Raw genomic sequence first — 15,228 nt, 5'->3', positions numbered from 1 at the left:
ACTAATTTTGTGAAAACACCTCGTTAAAGAGCCACGCAATTTTGAAAATGCATTAGACTGTTTTGCACTCAGACTGTTCTTCAAATTGAATGAATTATCACATTTTTTTTCTGCGTTCTCACTTTCTCATGATATTGTGTGACATTAAATAGATGCATTTATTGAGCATTTTTCTGCATTTTCTTTTAAGCTGCACTGTCTGAATGTTGCATACAGATTGGAGATTTCCCCTTTCACTGACAGCTGGTTATAGAGCAGGAAGGGAAACACCCAGGCACAGCAGCACAGCCTGCACGGTCAGCTGTGCACGGGAAACCCTGCTGGAATCAAATGGGCACAGGCGCATACACAACAAGCTGTGTCGACATACCCGCACATGTGCATACATACACGGCCAGCCCATGTTTACAATCTAATCAGCACGCCTCTGTTTCTGACCAAACACGGCCATTATATGCAGATGTGCACCCACTGTAGCATACATGCACATTTTGATTCATAGTGTTGTGCAAAAATGCACTTGTGTATGAATGATTTTTGGGTTTTCCATCAGCCGCCATCATATTTTATTCATCGTTTTGGAACTGACACAAATAGAATGGCTGAGCATGAACACTAATGCTTCTATGTGCACGTTTTACTGAACACAGCCAGTTATTTTTGGGCAAACCTGTCTTATTGGAGAGTGCACACGATGATGTCTCGGCTGTTTGCTTCGAAACATTTCGCGTTCTCTCTCTCTCGCTCTCTCTTTCTGCCAGATGCACAAGCTCTCAAGCAGGGAGGAAGAGCACTTGTGCATTTTTATTCAACACTCTTAATCTTAATTTGTTTCTAATCAACAGATATATGACCTCATTAACACGGCCTTCTTCTCCGCCATCCGCTCCCCGCGCTTACTGTGCACACCCGCGCTTTTCTGCGTTCATCCTGTCTTTCATAGTTCCTTCCTTCCCCCCCTTTCGACTTACTCGTAGCGCTTTGCTGGCTTTATCATTTCTCTTCTCTCGGTGCCCGCCCCTTCAGAGAAAACCATGAGCACTTGACATCCTCATTGAAAACAGTGTCTAATCTGAAAGTTAATTAAGTCTGCCTTCCTCTCTGTGTTTCGGCTCCTCTTCTCCTCTCAGGCGTGCCTTTCTGTTTGAGAGACCGCTGCCACTCTCTCCCAAATGAATTTGCAGTGTGTCCCACATGGGACAAACCTGAGTTCACATAAACTGGTTCCTGTTTTACGCTCCTGCACTTTCTGCAGGCCTCGTGCCTCCAATGGCACAGTGTAGTATTTTGCCAGATTGACAGCATCTGATTTAATAAAATTAGGTAGTGTCAGTCTGGGATGTTTTTAATCTATAACGGACATATTTTTTTTTCGGCTACGTCTGGAGGCTCAGAGAGAGGATCTCACACCAGATGGATTGGGAGTGAAAATAGACTTGGCTTGATTCTCAACATGAGAAAGTATGAATCTGGAACAGCAGTGTTCCCACTAATCCTCTCACTCTCTCTTCACTTCTTCTCTCGCCACACTCGCCTTTCCTCATATTTGTCCTCGCCGCCTTCAATCGTTCGATTCACTGATTTACCAATTCCTCCTCTTTACCGGCTCGCTCGCTCACGGCTCTCTTTTCTCCTCTTCAGGGCGCTGGCTGTACGGCTCTGGTGGTTGCCGTGGTAGCGAGGAAGCTGGAGCTGACCAAGGCTGAGAAACACGTGCACAACTTCATGATGGACACACAACTCACCAAGAGGGTTTGTACGCTCTCTCACGTAGATTTGAGCGCATGCATCGCAGTGTTGCAGAAAAGAGTGACTAAAACGAGTGTGGTAGGGAGGGGATGAGTTTTCTTTCTTTCTTTATTTATGGTTTATTTTGCAGTGTATTTTAGGGTTTGCTTGGAGTTGGAACACACTCCTGATATGCCCTCCCCAATTATCACATCACACCCTCTCCCCGTAATGTTGTGACAGAGTGCCGTTTTATTTGAGTGAGTGAAAGCAATAAAAGGTCATCTCGCTCTCTCCCCCTCTTCTGTTATTTCCTCGTGCACAGCCATCTCTCAGCCCCTTTCGCCTGACATTTGTCTTCCCAACTGTAAATCGTTTTCTCTCCATGCCCTTTTTCTCCTCCTTTGCCTTCTTCTTTCCTTCAAACTTGTCCCCTCACCACCTCCTCCCCTCCATTTTTCTCTCCCGCCCTTCTCTGGTCCTTTTCAATTTTTCATATAGTTGAAAGACCCAAGTTATAAAAATAGCTGCCATATCAAATATGTAGGGTACATTATGGCAGCAGTGTGTCTGCAGCCTGGACAGGGTCAGGCGATCAATATTTTCTGCTTGGATAAAATATCGACAGGGGGAATAGAATAGGTTCTTATTTTTCTTTGGTCCCTGATCAAACTGAACATAATGTTTCCCAAAAGGCACTTAACAAGTGCAATCATGTTTGTGTGTTACTCACAATCACAATCTGTAACTGAACAGACAACAACATACATTGGCTTTATGTACTTGAAGGCATTGGGCTGTTCTTCCGCCTGCTATGCAAATGTCATTGCTAGTTTCCATACAACGCCCAAATATTTCCATGCCCAGCATCCACATCTTGTAAGTCATGAGTCCTGTTGTGCTCATCTGGGCATGTTGGTCTAAAATTGACATGTGGTCAGGTGCAGAGCTGGTGGATTCATTCACATTATACGAGGGCTGTCAATAAAGTTACGGTCCTTTTTATTTTTTTCAAAAACTATATGGATTTCATTCGTATGTTTTTACGTCAGACATGCTTGAACCCTCGTGCGCATGCGTGAGTTTTTCCACGCCTGTCGGTGACGTCATTCGCCTGTGAGCACTCCTTGTGGGAGGAGTCGTCCAGCCCCTCGTCGGAATTCCTTTGTCTGAGAGGTTGCTGAGAGACTGGCGCGATGTTTGATCAAAATTTATTCTAAACCTGTGAGACACATCGAAGTGGACACGGTTCGAAAAATTAAGCTGGTTTTCAGTGAAAATTTTAACGGCTGATGAGAGATTTTGAGGTGATTCTGTCGCTTTAAGGACTTTTCACGGTGCGAGACGTCGCGCAGTGCTCTCAGGCAGCGTCATCAGCCTGTTCAAGCTGAAAACCTCCACATTTCAGGCTCTATTGATCCAGGACGTCGTGAGAGAACAGAGAAGTTTCAGAAGAAGTCGGTTTCAGCATTTTATCCGGATATTCCACTGTTAAAGGAGATTTTTTTAATGAAAGACGTGCGGACGGGTCCGCGCGTTGGGACGCAGCCGCCGCGACGCTCCGCCACAGGAAAAACACCTCTGTTGAAAGCCTTAAGGACAAGTTGGAACATGTCCTGCCTGTTAAACAATTTCTCATATACTCACTCCACTGAAAGCCATCAAAAGCCGCCTGGATTTTACAAATGGTTATCAACACGGAGGTGTTTTTCCTGTGCCGCCGCACCGCGTCGGCTGCGTCCCGACGCGCGGACCCGTCCGCACGTCTTTCATTAAAAAAATCTCCTTTAACAGTGGAATATCCGGATAAAATGCTGAAACCGACTTCTTCTGAAACTTCTCTTTTCTCTCACGACGTCCTGGATCAATAGAGCCTGAAATGTGGAGGTTTTCAGCTTGAACAGTCTGATGACGCCGCCGGAGAGCGCTGAGCGACGTCTCGCACCGTGAAAAGTCCTTAAAGCGACAGAATCACCTCAAAATCTCTCATCAGCTATTAAAATTTTCACTGAAAACCAGCTTAATTTTTCGAACCCTGTCCACTTCGATGTGTCTCACAGGTTTAGAAAAAATTTTGATCAAACAATGCGCCAGTCTCTCAGCAACTTCTCAGACAAAGGAATTCCGACGAGGGGTTGGATGACTCCTCCCACAAGGAGTGCTCACAGGCGAATGACGTCACTGACAGGCGTGGAAAAACTCACGCATGCGCACGAGGGTTCAAGCATGTCTGACGTAAAAACATATGAATGAAATCCATATAGTTTTTGAAAAAAATAAAAAGGACCGTTACTTTATTGACAGCCCTCGTATGTCACCAAAAAGCATTTATATGAAAGACCAACAAATACATGGTCTAAAGTCGAGGGTGCAATGTTCAAACCAGCCTTACATTAGTGGATTAACATGTACCCAAATGTCCCCTGACAATGTTCATGGCACATATTGTCACTGAGGTAATACAGTAGTGTTCAGAATAATAGTAGTGCTATATGACTAAAAAGATTAATCCAGGTTTTGAGTATATTTCTTATTGTTACATGGGAAACAAGGTACCAGTACATTCAGTAGATTCTCACAAATCCAACAAGACCAAGCATTCATGATATGCACACTCTTAAGGCTATGAAATTGGGCTATTAGTAAAAAAAAAAAAAAAAAGTAGAAAAGGGGTTGTTCACAATAATAGTAGCATCTGCTGTTGATGCTACAAACTCAAAACTGTTATGTTCAAACTGCTTTTTTAGCAATCCTGTGAATCACTAAACTGGTATTTAGTTGTATAACCACAGTTTTTCATGATTTCTTCACATCTGCGAGGCATTAATTTTGTTGGTTTGGAACCAAGATTTTGCTCATTTATTAGTGTGCTTGTGCTCATTGTCTTGTTGAAACACCCTTTTCAAGGGCATGTCCTCTTCAGCATAAGGCAACATGACCTCTTCAAGTATTTTGACATATCCAAACTGATCCATGATACCTGGTATGCGATATATAGGCCCAACACCATAGTAGGAGAAACATGCCCATATCATGATGCTTGCACCACCATGCTTCACTGTCTTCACTGTGAACTGTGACTTGAATTCAGAGTTTGGGGGTCGTCTCACAAACTGTCTGCGGCCCTTGGACCCAAAAAGAACAATTTTACTCTCATCAGTCCACAAAATATTCCTCCATTTCTCTTTAGGCCAGTTGAGGTGTTCTTTGGTAAATTGTAACCTCTTCTGCATGTCTTTTATTTAACAGAGGGACTTTGCTGGGGATTCTTGCAAATAAATTAGCTTCACACAGGCGTCTTATAACTGTCACAGCACTTACAGGTAACTCCAGACTGTCTTTGATCATCCTGGAGCTGATCAATCAATCAATCAATCAATCAATTTTTTTATATAGCGCCAAATCACAACAAACAGTTGCCCCAAGGCGCTTTATATTGTAAGGCAAGGCCATACATGAATTATGTAAAACCCCAACGGTCAAAACGACCCCCTGTGAGCAAGCACTTGGCTACAGTGGGAAGGAAAAACTCCCTTTTAACAGGAAGAAACCTCCAGCAGAACCAGGCTCAGGGAGGGGCAGTCTTCTGCTGGGACTGGTTGGGGCTGAGGGAGAGAACCAGGAAAAAGACATGCTGTGGAGGGGAGCAGAGATCGATCACTAATGATTAAATGCAGAGTGGTGCATACAGAGCAAAAAGAGAAAGAAACAGTGCATCATGGGAACCCCCCAGCAGTCTACGTCTATAGCAGCATAAATAAGGGATGATTCAGGGTCACCTGATCCAGCCCTAACTATAAGCTTTAGCAAAAAGGAAAGTTTTAAGCCTAATCTTAAAAGTAGAGAGGGTGTCTGTCTCCCTGATCTGAATTGGGAGCTGGTTCCACAGGAGAGGAGCCTGAAAGCTGAAGGCTCTGCCTCCCATTCTACTCTTACAAACCCTAGGAACTACAAGTAAGCCTGCAGTCTGAGAGCGAAGCGCTCTATTGGGGTGATATGGTACTACGAGGTCCCTAAGATAAGATGGGACCTGATTATTCAAAACCTTATAAGTAAGAAGAAGAATTTTAAATTCTATTCTAGAATTAACAGGAAGCCAATGAAGAGAGGCCAATATGGGTGAGATATGCTCTCTCCTTCTAGTCCCTGTCAGTACTCTAGCTGCAGCATTTTGAATTAACTGAAGGCTTTTTAGGGAACTTTTAGGACAACCTGATAATAATGAATTACAATAGTCCAGCCTTTAGGAAATAAATGCATGAATTAGTTTTTCAGCATCACTTTGAGACAAGACCTTTCTGATTTTAGAGATATTGCGTGAGCTCACCCATCAATCAATGGGTGAGCCTTTGCCATTCTGGTTATTCTTCTATCCATTTTGATGGTTGTTTTCCCTTTTCTTTCACGCGTCTCTGTTTTTTTTTTTTTTCCATTTTAAAGCATTGGAGATCATTGTAGATGAACAGCCTATAATTTTTTGCACCTGCGTATAAGTTTTCCCCTCTCCAATCAACTTTTTACTCAAACTACGCTGTTCTTCTGAACAACGTCTTGAACGTCCCATTTTCCTCAGGCTTTCAAAGAGAAAAGCATGTTCAACAGGTGCTGGCTTCATCCTTAAATAGGGGACACCTGATTCACACCTGTTTGTTCCACAAAATTGACAAACTCACTGACTGAATGCCACACTACTATTATTGTGAACACCCCCTTTTTTACTTTTTTTACTAATAGCCCAATTTCATAGCCTTAAGAGTGTGCATATCATGAATGCTTGGTCTTGTTGGATTTGTGAGAATCTACTGAATCTACTGGTATCTTGTTTCCCATGTAACAATAAGAAATACGAGGTCTGTTAGAAAAGTATCCGACCTTTTTATTTATTTTTACCATCGCGGCCACTGGGCATACAAGATCCCCACAGTATTTCACTCCAAAAGGCAATTCCCGACTTGATTCGTTACCCAAGGTGTCACAATGTGGATGAAAGATTGAATTTTGTCACTCAACAACAAATGATTTTGTGTAACTTGGCATTATTGGTTATTCTCTATTTTTTTTTTTTTTTTTTTAGAGAAGTGTGTATTTCCATTAAAATTAGGCCAAAATAAATAAGAATTTACATGCATGTGTGGAAAATTGGGATCTGCAGTTTCCCCTGGATACTGGTGGAAGTTATCACAGGGGAAGCTAAAGTACAGTAGTGTTCAGAATAATAGTAGTGCTATGTGACTAAAAAGATTAATCCAGGTTTTGAGTATACGAGGTCTGTTAGAAAAGTATCCGACGATCGACATGCTCAGACCCCTCTGAAACAACCATCATTTCCAACGTGAAGGCTTTGTTGATCTGGGACCTCGTCTGACTTTCACAAAAAGGCAGAAGTCGTGGACATCAGCACTTTTTGACCGTTGATGATATTCTTGATAAGCGATACAATTCTCAGCCAAGGGCATATGTTGTTTATGCCAATAGGTTGAACCATATATGCAAAGTAGCAGCCAAAAAAAAATAAAAGAGAAGAAAGTCTTTATGTGCTCCCAATGCCATTTAACAATGCTTATACTGTAGCTGCTGGAAGACCAATTCAAGCAATTGCCATATTTACCAATGTTTTCATATATCATAGTGAATTTGAAATTAGTAATAGTGCAGTGCATTGTGCAGCTGGTCTGCTCTGTGTCTGATCCCATCAGATCTAAGAAGCTAAGCAGAGCAGGATCTGGTTAGTCTTTGGAACACCAGCGGCTGCATGTTTCTCCAAAAAATTAACTTCGGTAACAGATAATCAGATAACTGAAAAGTTATCTTTGATAAAGATAAACAATAAACCACCCAAAAATGTATCAGAAGTTACCGATAAATTCCAATATTGTCTCTGGTACATTTGCAACTACTAATAAACTGAATTTGAGTTTTAACACCACAATGGCTTCTAGTAGTATTAAAAGTGCCAACAGACCCCAGACAATGAGGCCACACTTTTGTCTTTGAACATCTTGCCCCCTGCTGGAAACGCTTGTTTATTACACAATTTCCAGCACAGGGACCCACTGAGAGCAACCATAATGCCAGCTCTCTACCAGTCACAATGCTCCGGTCAGGTTGAGGTCTCGGAAAATAAAGTCATGCTGACTTATGGTTTTGATTTATAAATAACATTAATACCAATAGAATAACTCCTTTAATGTCAATTCTGTCATTTGTACAAAGTTAAAATATAACATATATCTTTTAATGTTGAATAATGCACTAATTCTGAGGTTTTGTAACAAACACAGACAGATCGCAAAGGATTCTGGGTAAAAGTGCCTCTGCTAAACACTGATTGGTTCAGTCATTCATTATGTAAACCAACACGTTAATGTGATGTGTGTCGTGTGTTGGTGTTTACAGATAAATGTGCTTTTGTAAAATATTCAATTTTTTATTTGTAAAAACAGGCATTTTTACGGAGCCCTGGAAGTGTCATCACAAAATGTTTTGCATGTGGAGAGAATGTGCACTGCTTTATTAGTGCCATGCGCACATTTGATGTTGTTGTAAAACGTGCAGTCAATATTGTCTTGACACATAAATGTTGGCTTTACACTGTGCGAGTTTTGGCCCTTTTTCAGATGATTTTTCATTCGTGTGAGACTTTTTTCGACCGAGTTTCAGGTTAATCACGCGTCCTGCATTATGTAGTGTACATGGAGTAACAAGCTGTGTTTAGCATCTCACGACCACCTCCTGATCGCCGATCGTATGGTCAGATGAAAATCAAACCTGTTTGATATTATTCTGGTCAGCCGTCGTGAGGGAATCCTGCTGCAGAAGAGCTGCAAGCATCCAACCGCTCGCACTGTGCCTGTGCAAACACCGCAGAGCTGTCTTGTAATGTTTTTTTTGTTGTTGTTGTTTTGTTTTGGTTTTAAACTTAATTTGTAAAAAAAAAAAAAAAAGCCATTTGCAAAGCCAAAAAGTTGATTTGGAAACCATCTGATATAACGGGGGTCAAAATAAATAGAACACTGCTATCTACTGGTGCCCAGACACTTAGTACTTAGGGCAAATACTGCCATGAACACTACTGGCCAGTAGATGGCAGTAGAGGCCTTGAAAACTTGCCAAAACAAAATTACAGATAATCTGTGTCTGGTACATTTAAAATGCGTGGAATTTAACAAACGCAAACACAATAACATCTATAAACCCAGAGAATATATTCATGATAGTTTTAGGCAATAGAGTTTAATGCTGTTGTCTGTGGAGCCTGAATAGAGTGTCTGAAATGCATTTGTCCTGTCCTGAACGTACTGAGATTACCCTATCTTACCCATAATGCACTGCTGGGCACACAGCATGTGCTCACTAAAACCTTAACAATTAGCACATTACTTTAAAACTAAAACATATATCTGATATTTTTAATATCGGAGGTTTTTAATACTGTTGGGGCGGGTCTCCTAACTTTTATCAATGCTTGTCTTAGATCAGGGTCTGTTCCAGCTGCTTTTAAACATGCTGTGGTTCGACCTCTTCTTAAAAAACCTCACCTGGACTCATCAGTTTTATCCAATTTTAGACCTGTCTCTCATCTGCCATTTCTATCTAAGGTTTTAGAAAAGGTTGTCTTTTTACAGTTACAATCATTTTTAGAAGACAATCTCATCCTTGAAAAATTCCAGTCTGGGTTTAGATCGCGACACAGCACTGAGTCAGCACTTTTAAAAGTTCATAATGATATTACTCTGTCGGTGGATGCAGGGAATCCTGCTGTGCTGGTTCTGTTGGACCTCACAGCAGCCTTTGATACTGTGGATCACACAGTACTTGTTTCCCGGTTGGAACATTTTATTGGCATTCATGGTACTGCACTTGAGTGGTTTAGATCATATTTGGCTGAAAGGAGCTTTTCTGTCATGATTGGGGACCTTTCCTCATCAACTGCTCCTCTGTGCTGTGGAGTGCCGCAGGGATCTGTCCTTGGGCCGATTCTATTTTCTTTGTACATTCTGCCATTGGGGTCAATTATAACCCAGCACAATTTGTCCTTTCATTGTTATGCAGATGATCTGCAAATCTATCTGCCTGTGAGGACTAATGGGAGTGATGCTTTGTCATCATTATTTAATTGTATTCGTGATGTAAAGCAGTGGCTGTCCCGAAACTTCCTTTACCTGAATGATGGTAAAACTGAGATCATGGTGTTTGAGCGCACTGGCATACCAAATGTGGTAACACCAAATTTTGGTGCTTTGGCTAACTATGTAAAACCAGCTGTCAAGAATTTGGGAGTGATATTTGACAGCTGTTTGAGGTTCGATCAACAGATAAATTCTGTTGTCAAAGGTAGTTTTTTCCAACTTCGCCTCTTGGCTAAAATAAAGCACTTTCTCAGTAGACGTGATCTTGAGACGGCCATTCATGCTTTCATCAGCTCCAGACTTGATTATTGTAATGCACTTTATGCGGGCATTAATCAGTCGTCTCTTGTGCGTCTCCAGTTGGTGCAGAATGCTGCTGCTCGTCTTTTGACAAACACTTCTAGACGTGAGCATATTGCGCAAATCCTATACTCACTCCACTGGCTTCCAGTTCGTTTTAGAATTGATTTTAAAATTTTAATGTTTGTTTTTAAAGCTATTTATGGCCTTGCACCTCCCTACTTGTCTGAAATTTTAACTTTGCGCACCTACAGTAGGACGTTAAGGGCGTCTGGCCAGCTTTACTTAGATGTTCCAAGGTCAAGATATAAACGCTGGGGTGATCATGCTTTCGCGGTAGCTGGCCCCAGACTGTGGAATGAGCTACCTCTTGAGTTACGTACTATTCCTGACCTAGCACTTTTTAAATCTAAGTTAAAGACTTATTTATTTAAACTGGCTTTTAACACTTAGTGGGGAGGTGACATGTTCTGTTATTTTTATGTTCTTTTTTTTATGTGTTGTTTTAAAATTTTATTTTATATGTGTTTTATTTTGTAAATTTGTGTTTTTAATGTTAAGCACTTTGGACACCAGTCGGTGCTGTAAAGCGCTTTATAAATAAATGTTGATTGATGTTGATTGATATTTTCACTCTATAAAACTTCAGACATGACAGTAATTTTAAATAACTTGTCCAAAATTAGTTTGGTTAAAATTTGAACCATAAGTTAAAAATGTATGCCTCTGGATGACTTGGGTGATATTGCATGTGTATCAATATGGCGTTAAAGGAAATGATTTTTGTTTTTTTTCCTGACCAGTTCTCCTTTGCCTGCAGAGGATAGAGTGGTTTCTCTTGAAAGCAGCTCTCTTCTGTTTGCAGAGGGTAGAACTGTACATCTGTTATGAAACTTTTTAACAGGTAGGTGCTGAACTGATTTGAAATTTTAAAAATGTTTGTCGCTGTTCAACTTTGTTTATTGGTCTAAAAGTTATCGGACAAAAATTTATCGGAAGATAATTGGTCCGATAATGGTTTTTAAAGTTATCTCAAAAGATAATCCGATGATGAAAACATTATCTTCGATAATTATCTGTTATCGGATTATCAGAACTGTGCCCACCACTGAAACTGGAGTTGCGTCAGGAAGGGCATCCGACATAAAACTTGTGCCAATTACCAATGCGGATCTGGCTGTATCCGCTGTGGCGACCCCGAACAAAACCGGGAGCAGCTGAATGAACAACAACAACAATAATGCAGTGCATTAGGGTTAAATAAAAAGTTATAAAAAAAATCAAACTAATTAAGTGTGTTTGTACTTATCACAGGTGTAATATTCAGTGTAGAAAATTGATTTCACTTTGATTTGGCCAAAAACTAAAGTGATTTTTGACGTAAATGCTCTCTTTGAGTCTAATTTTTAAACATGATGCATTGGGTTTAAAGATTAACAGCGGGATACGGGTGCCATCAGCCTTATCGCTCTCTCTGGTAGTCCATCTCTTTCGATGATGACTTCTGTGCAGACCCTCAGGGGGGATGGATCCTCTGATGACTTCTCAACCCGAAGGCTGAAGCACACAGCTTTCCACACCTCCTGCACTGATGGGTTGATGTAGCTGGGTTTGGCCGATGCTGCTTTATGCCGCCTGTCCCTTGCAGCTTCTAGACCTTTCCTCCTCTCCTCCTTGAAAATAGTTGTGGCTTTAGAGATGACAGCCCTCCAGGCTAGTCGATCAGCGGCAGCTGCTTCAAACTCAGGTGGCTGGATACCGCACCACTGAAGGTTGTTCTTCAGAAGGTCTTTGTACCTCAGTTTAGGTCAACCCCTCCGGCGGGAGCCCAACTTGAGCTCCCCGTACATCAGCTGCCTGGGGATACGGCTGTCATCCATCCTACTGATATGACCAGACCATCGGAACTGAGCCTTCAGTAGCAATGACTCAATGCTTGTTGAGTGGGCTCTATCCAGTGCTTCCTGGATGGTAATTTTATCTTTCCAGCGGATGCTCATGATTGTACGCAGTGACTTCATGTGGAATTTTTCTAGTTGCTTTATGTGGCGGTGGTACAGAGTCCACGTTTCACATCCATACAGGAGTGTAGGGATTACTACAGCCTTGTAGATTTTAAGCTTTGCCATCAGCCTTATGACATTTATAGAAATGGATATAGAAATGTAGCTAGCTAAAAACTGACCTGGCACCACAAATCCATGTTCACAGACTTCATTAGCTAAATTAACCTTTCCATCCATAACCAAGTACAACATAAACCAGGTCACTTGATGAAACAGGCATTTAGGACAAAATTAATTGCTGTTGGAATACAAATGTTAGCTTACTGGATGACATCATTCTGCTGCATAAAGTGATTTTGGGCGCTCACATGCTAACATTGACAGTATAATAAGCAAATCCTCTTGTTAAATCTCAACTTTTCCAAAAACATTTTCTCAGAATTTGTCCTCACATGCGTTTGTTTACATTGCCATCCATGTTGTTTGACCCTTATCATGACAACTGGGTGACTGATGTTTAATTTACATGTCACAGTCAATCTTCTCTGTTATTGCCATATCAAGTATATGTCACAATCCTAACAATGTCTGTTATCAAGTATGTGGGCGTGCTGTGTAGCCATGTCATGCAGCACAATACGGCGTGCTTGGTGACATTTCCTTCAAAGGGTGCTCAGCCTTTGCAGTGGTAATTGTCTCCTGCCCTCTATTACCAAGAGACCAATGATTGAAGCTGTTGTATGCACACTGATTTACATGTCCGGGTCCATTCTCTGCCATTTATAATGAAGACTGAAATGACACACATTACATCCTTCCATCATGGTATGTGTACACACGAACACAAAACCACATGCAGTTTCAGTAAAATGGTGCTGTCTTCCATTTGATAGTACTGTATTAACAAGCTCGTTAATTAAATGACAATCAGTGGAGCCCTCAGCCATGTCGCCAATGGCATCCATAGTTGATGTTGGCATGTTTATTTTTAATGTTGTTTTGTTTTTAAGATGGCTTGATTTTTCCATATTATTAAAGCTGACTTGGGGTCTTATTATTATTCTTATTCCTGTTCTTATTGTTATTATTTTTTATAATTCTTATTCTATATGACTTATTCTATATAACTTATTCAATATGACGATGGTTGTTTAAAAAAGACTGGAGGTCTGTTAGAAGTGAAGTGTAAGAATTCTGTTACAGCTCTTTCAACATTCACAGAGCACTCTTGACAATGAAAACATATCCTGCTGTTTCTTACCATTTCATTGGCTACTAGCATGTCTACAGCTGTGTTCTTCAGAGATTGCCTTGGGTACCACGGGAATGACTTTGTGAAAAAATGATTGGTTACATGGGGAGACACAAGTCAGGTCTGGGAGCATGCGATGGTGCTGCACTTCACCGCATCCACTAGACCATGGGTCCTGAATGGCAACCACCAAGGCAGACAACCGTCCATTCCCACATCTCTAAAGTAACCAACTATCTGTGCAGTCAGGTGAAACATGGCCATCCCCTCGCCTGCTCCAGCTACTTGAGTCCTCAGCACTCAGGCAACTGCATGCTGGATCATGCACAGAGAAACATGCCACATGACCAAAATGTCAAAGCTGACATTCCCTCACAATGCAAGCGATACTCTTCATCTTAGTCTCTCTTAGTAACTGGTCTTTTGATACAAAATCATTCCAGCACTAAACAAGGGTCCTCCAAAGAGACCTAGTGCCAAAGGCATCCAGTCATCACCTTAGGTCACTGGTTAGCATCCAAGTCTCACAACCATGCAGCAAGATGGATCGCACCAGGACCCCAAAGACTGGGAACTTCATTTGCCTGCAAAAATATCACTATTGCCAAACACCTCTGTCTGCAGCTTTATGACTCCATAAGCTCATCCTATCTGCTTCTCAATCTCAAAGGCTGAAGACCCAGAGACATTCATGTCACTGCTGAGATAAGTAAATGTCTCAACACTTTCACCACATACAGATGCACTTCTGATGACTGAGTCCAGGAAGTTGTTAAAAGCCTGAAATCTTAGTCTTGATCCAGGTCAATCTCAAACCCAGACACTCCGATTTCTTGCTCAGCTTCTGAAATGCAACAATCAGAGTATCCGTTGATTCCACAAAGATCACAGCATCATCCACCAAGTCAAAGTCCGTAAACCTTTCCTTTCCACCAAAAGCACCCGTGCCACTCGTTTCCACAGCCCTGCCCAACACACAGTCCATGCAAACATTGACAAGTGTAGGCCCCAGAACATACCCCTGATGACCTCCAGTTTTCACTCAGAAAACTCAGAGTCTCAGACTCCATTCTACACAGCACTCACGGTATCTGTGTGTAGGCTGGCTATGATGTCCAGTAGGATCTTGTGGATCCCACGAATTCTTCAGATGTCCCAGAGAGACTCAGATGAGGAGTAATACTTGCATCGTGAAGGAGCATCAACTGTGACATTTTCTCTCTGCATGATGCAGCATGGAGATACCTCAGTGTTGAGGATGCAAGCAAATTTAAAAGGCCAAGGGGATGCCCACGTTTCACCTGGCTGCAAGAGATAGATGACTACATTCAAGAGGTGGGGCTGGACCAGTTGTTTGCGTGGGTGGTTGCCATCCAGGACCTAACAGGGTTTAGTTATGTGGTGGATGCAGAAACTCACTGCAACAGCACATGTTCCCAGACCTGGCCTAACATAGTAAATGCTAGTGTGACTGTCACTGCCTTTATTGTACAGAGGCCAGGAGTTTGGCCCATGTTTTTTTAATTTTGATAATGGTAGATTTTATAGAATACATTTTAACATCTGTTCTGCCGCTTGTAGACATTGATTTTATTGACAGCAAGCAATTTAACTGTGGAGGACCTCCATCATAAAAGAGCCCATGGAGATCCCTGGTGTTAGTTATGAATATATGGACAAAACCCCAGTTAAGTGATACCTCTATGCGGTTGTGTGTACTGTAATAAAACTGATTTTGGTGTGATTTGGAAGTTATAAGGATTTTGTGTTGATTTTATGGACTGGTATCACTTGGTTATACAGGTGGACCCTC

The 15,228-nt window shown here is 41.6% G+C and overlaps 1 protein-coding gene across 1 annotated transcript in view; it reads left to right on the top strand.

The window, feature by feature from the left end:
* kcnn3 (potassium intermediate/small conductance calcium-activated channel, subfamily N, member 3) overlaps positions 1 to 15,228 on the top strand; it is a 285,265-nt gene that overhangs the window by 234,429 nt on the left and 35,608 nt on the right. Inside the window, exon 7 of the mRNA XM_034174740.1 lies at positions 1,642 to 1,752. Coding sequence (XP_034030631.1) covers positions 1,642 to 1,752 — 111 coding nt within the window. The remainder of the gene's footprint in view (positions 1 to 1,641; positions 1,753 to 15,228) is intronic.

This window comes from Thalassophryne amazonica, chromosome 7, assembly GCF_902500255.1.
Source record: "Thalassophryne amazonica chromosome 7, fThaAma1.1, whole genome shotgun sequence".
Classification (NCBI taxonomy): Eukaryota; Metazoa; Chordata; class Actinopteri; order Batrachoidiformes; family Batrachoididae; genus Thalassophryne; species Thalassophryne amazonica.
Note: the sequence above shows the minus strand (reverse complement) of the source record. Positions and strands in the feature narration are given on the sequence as shown.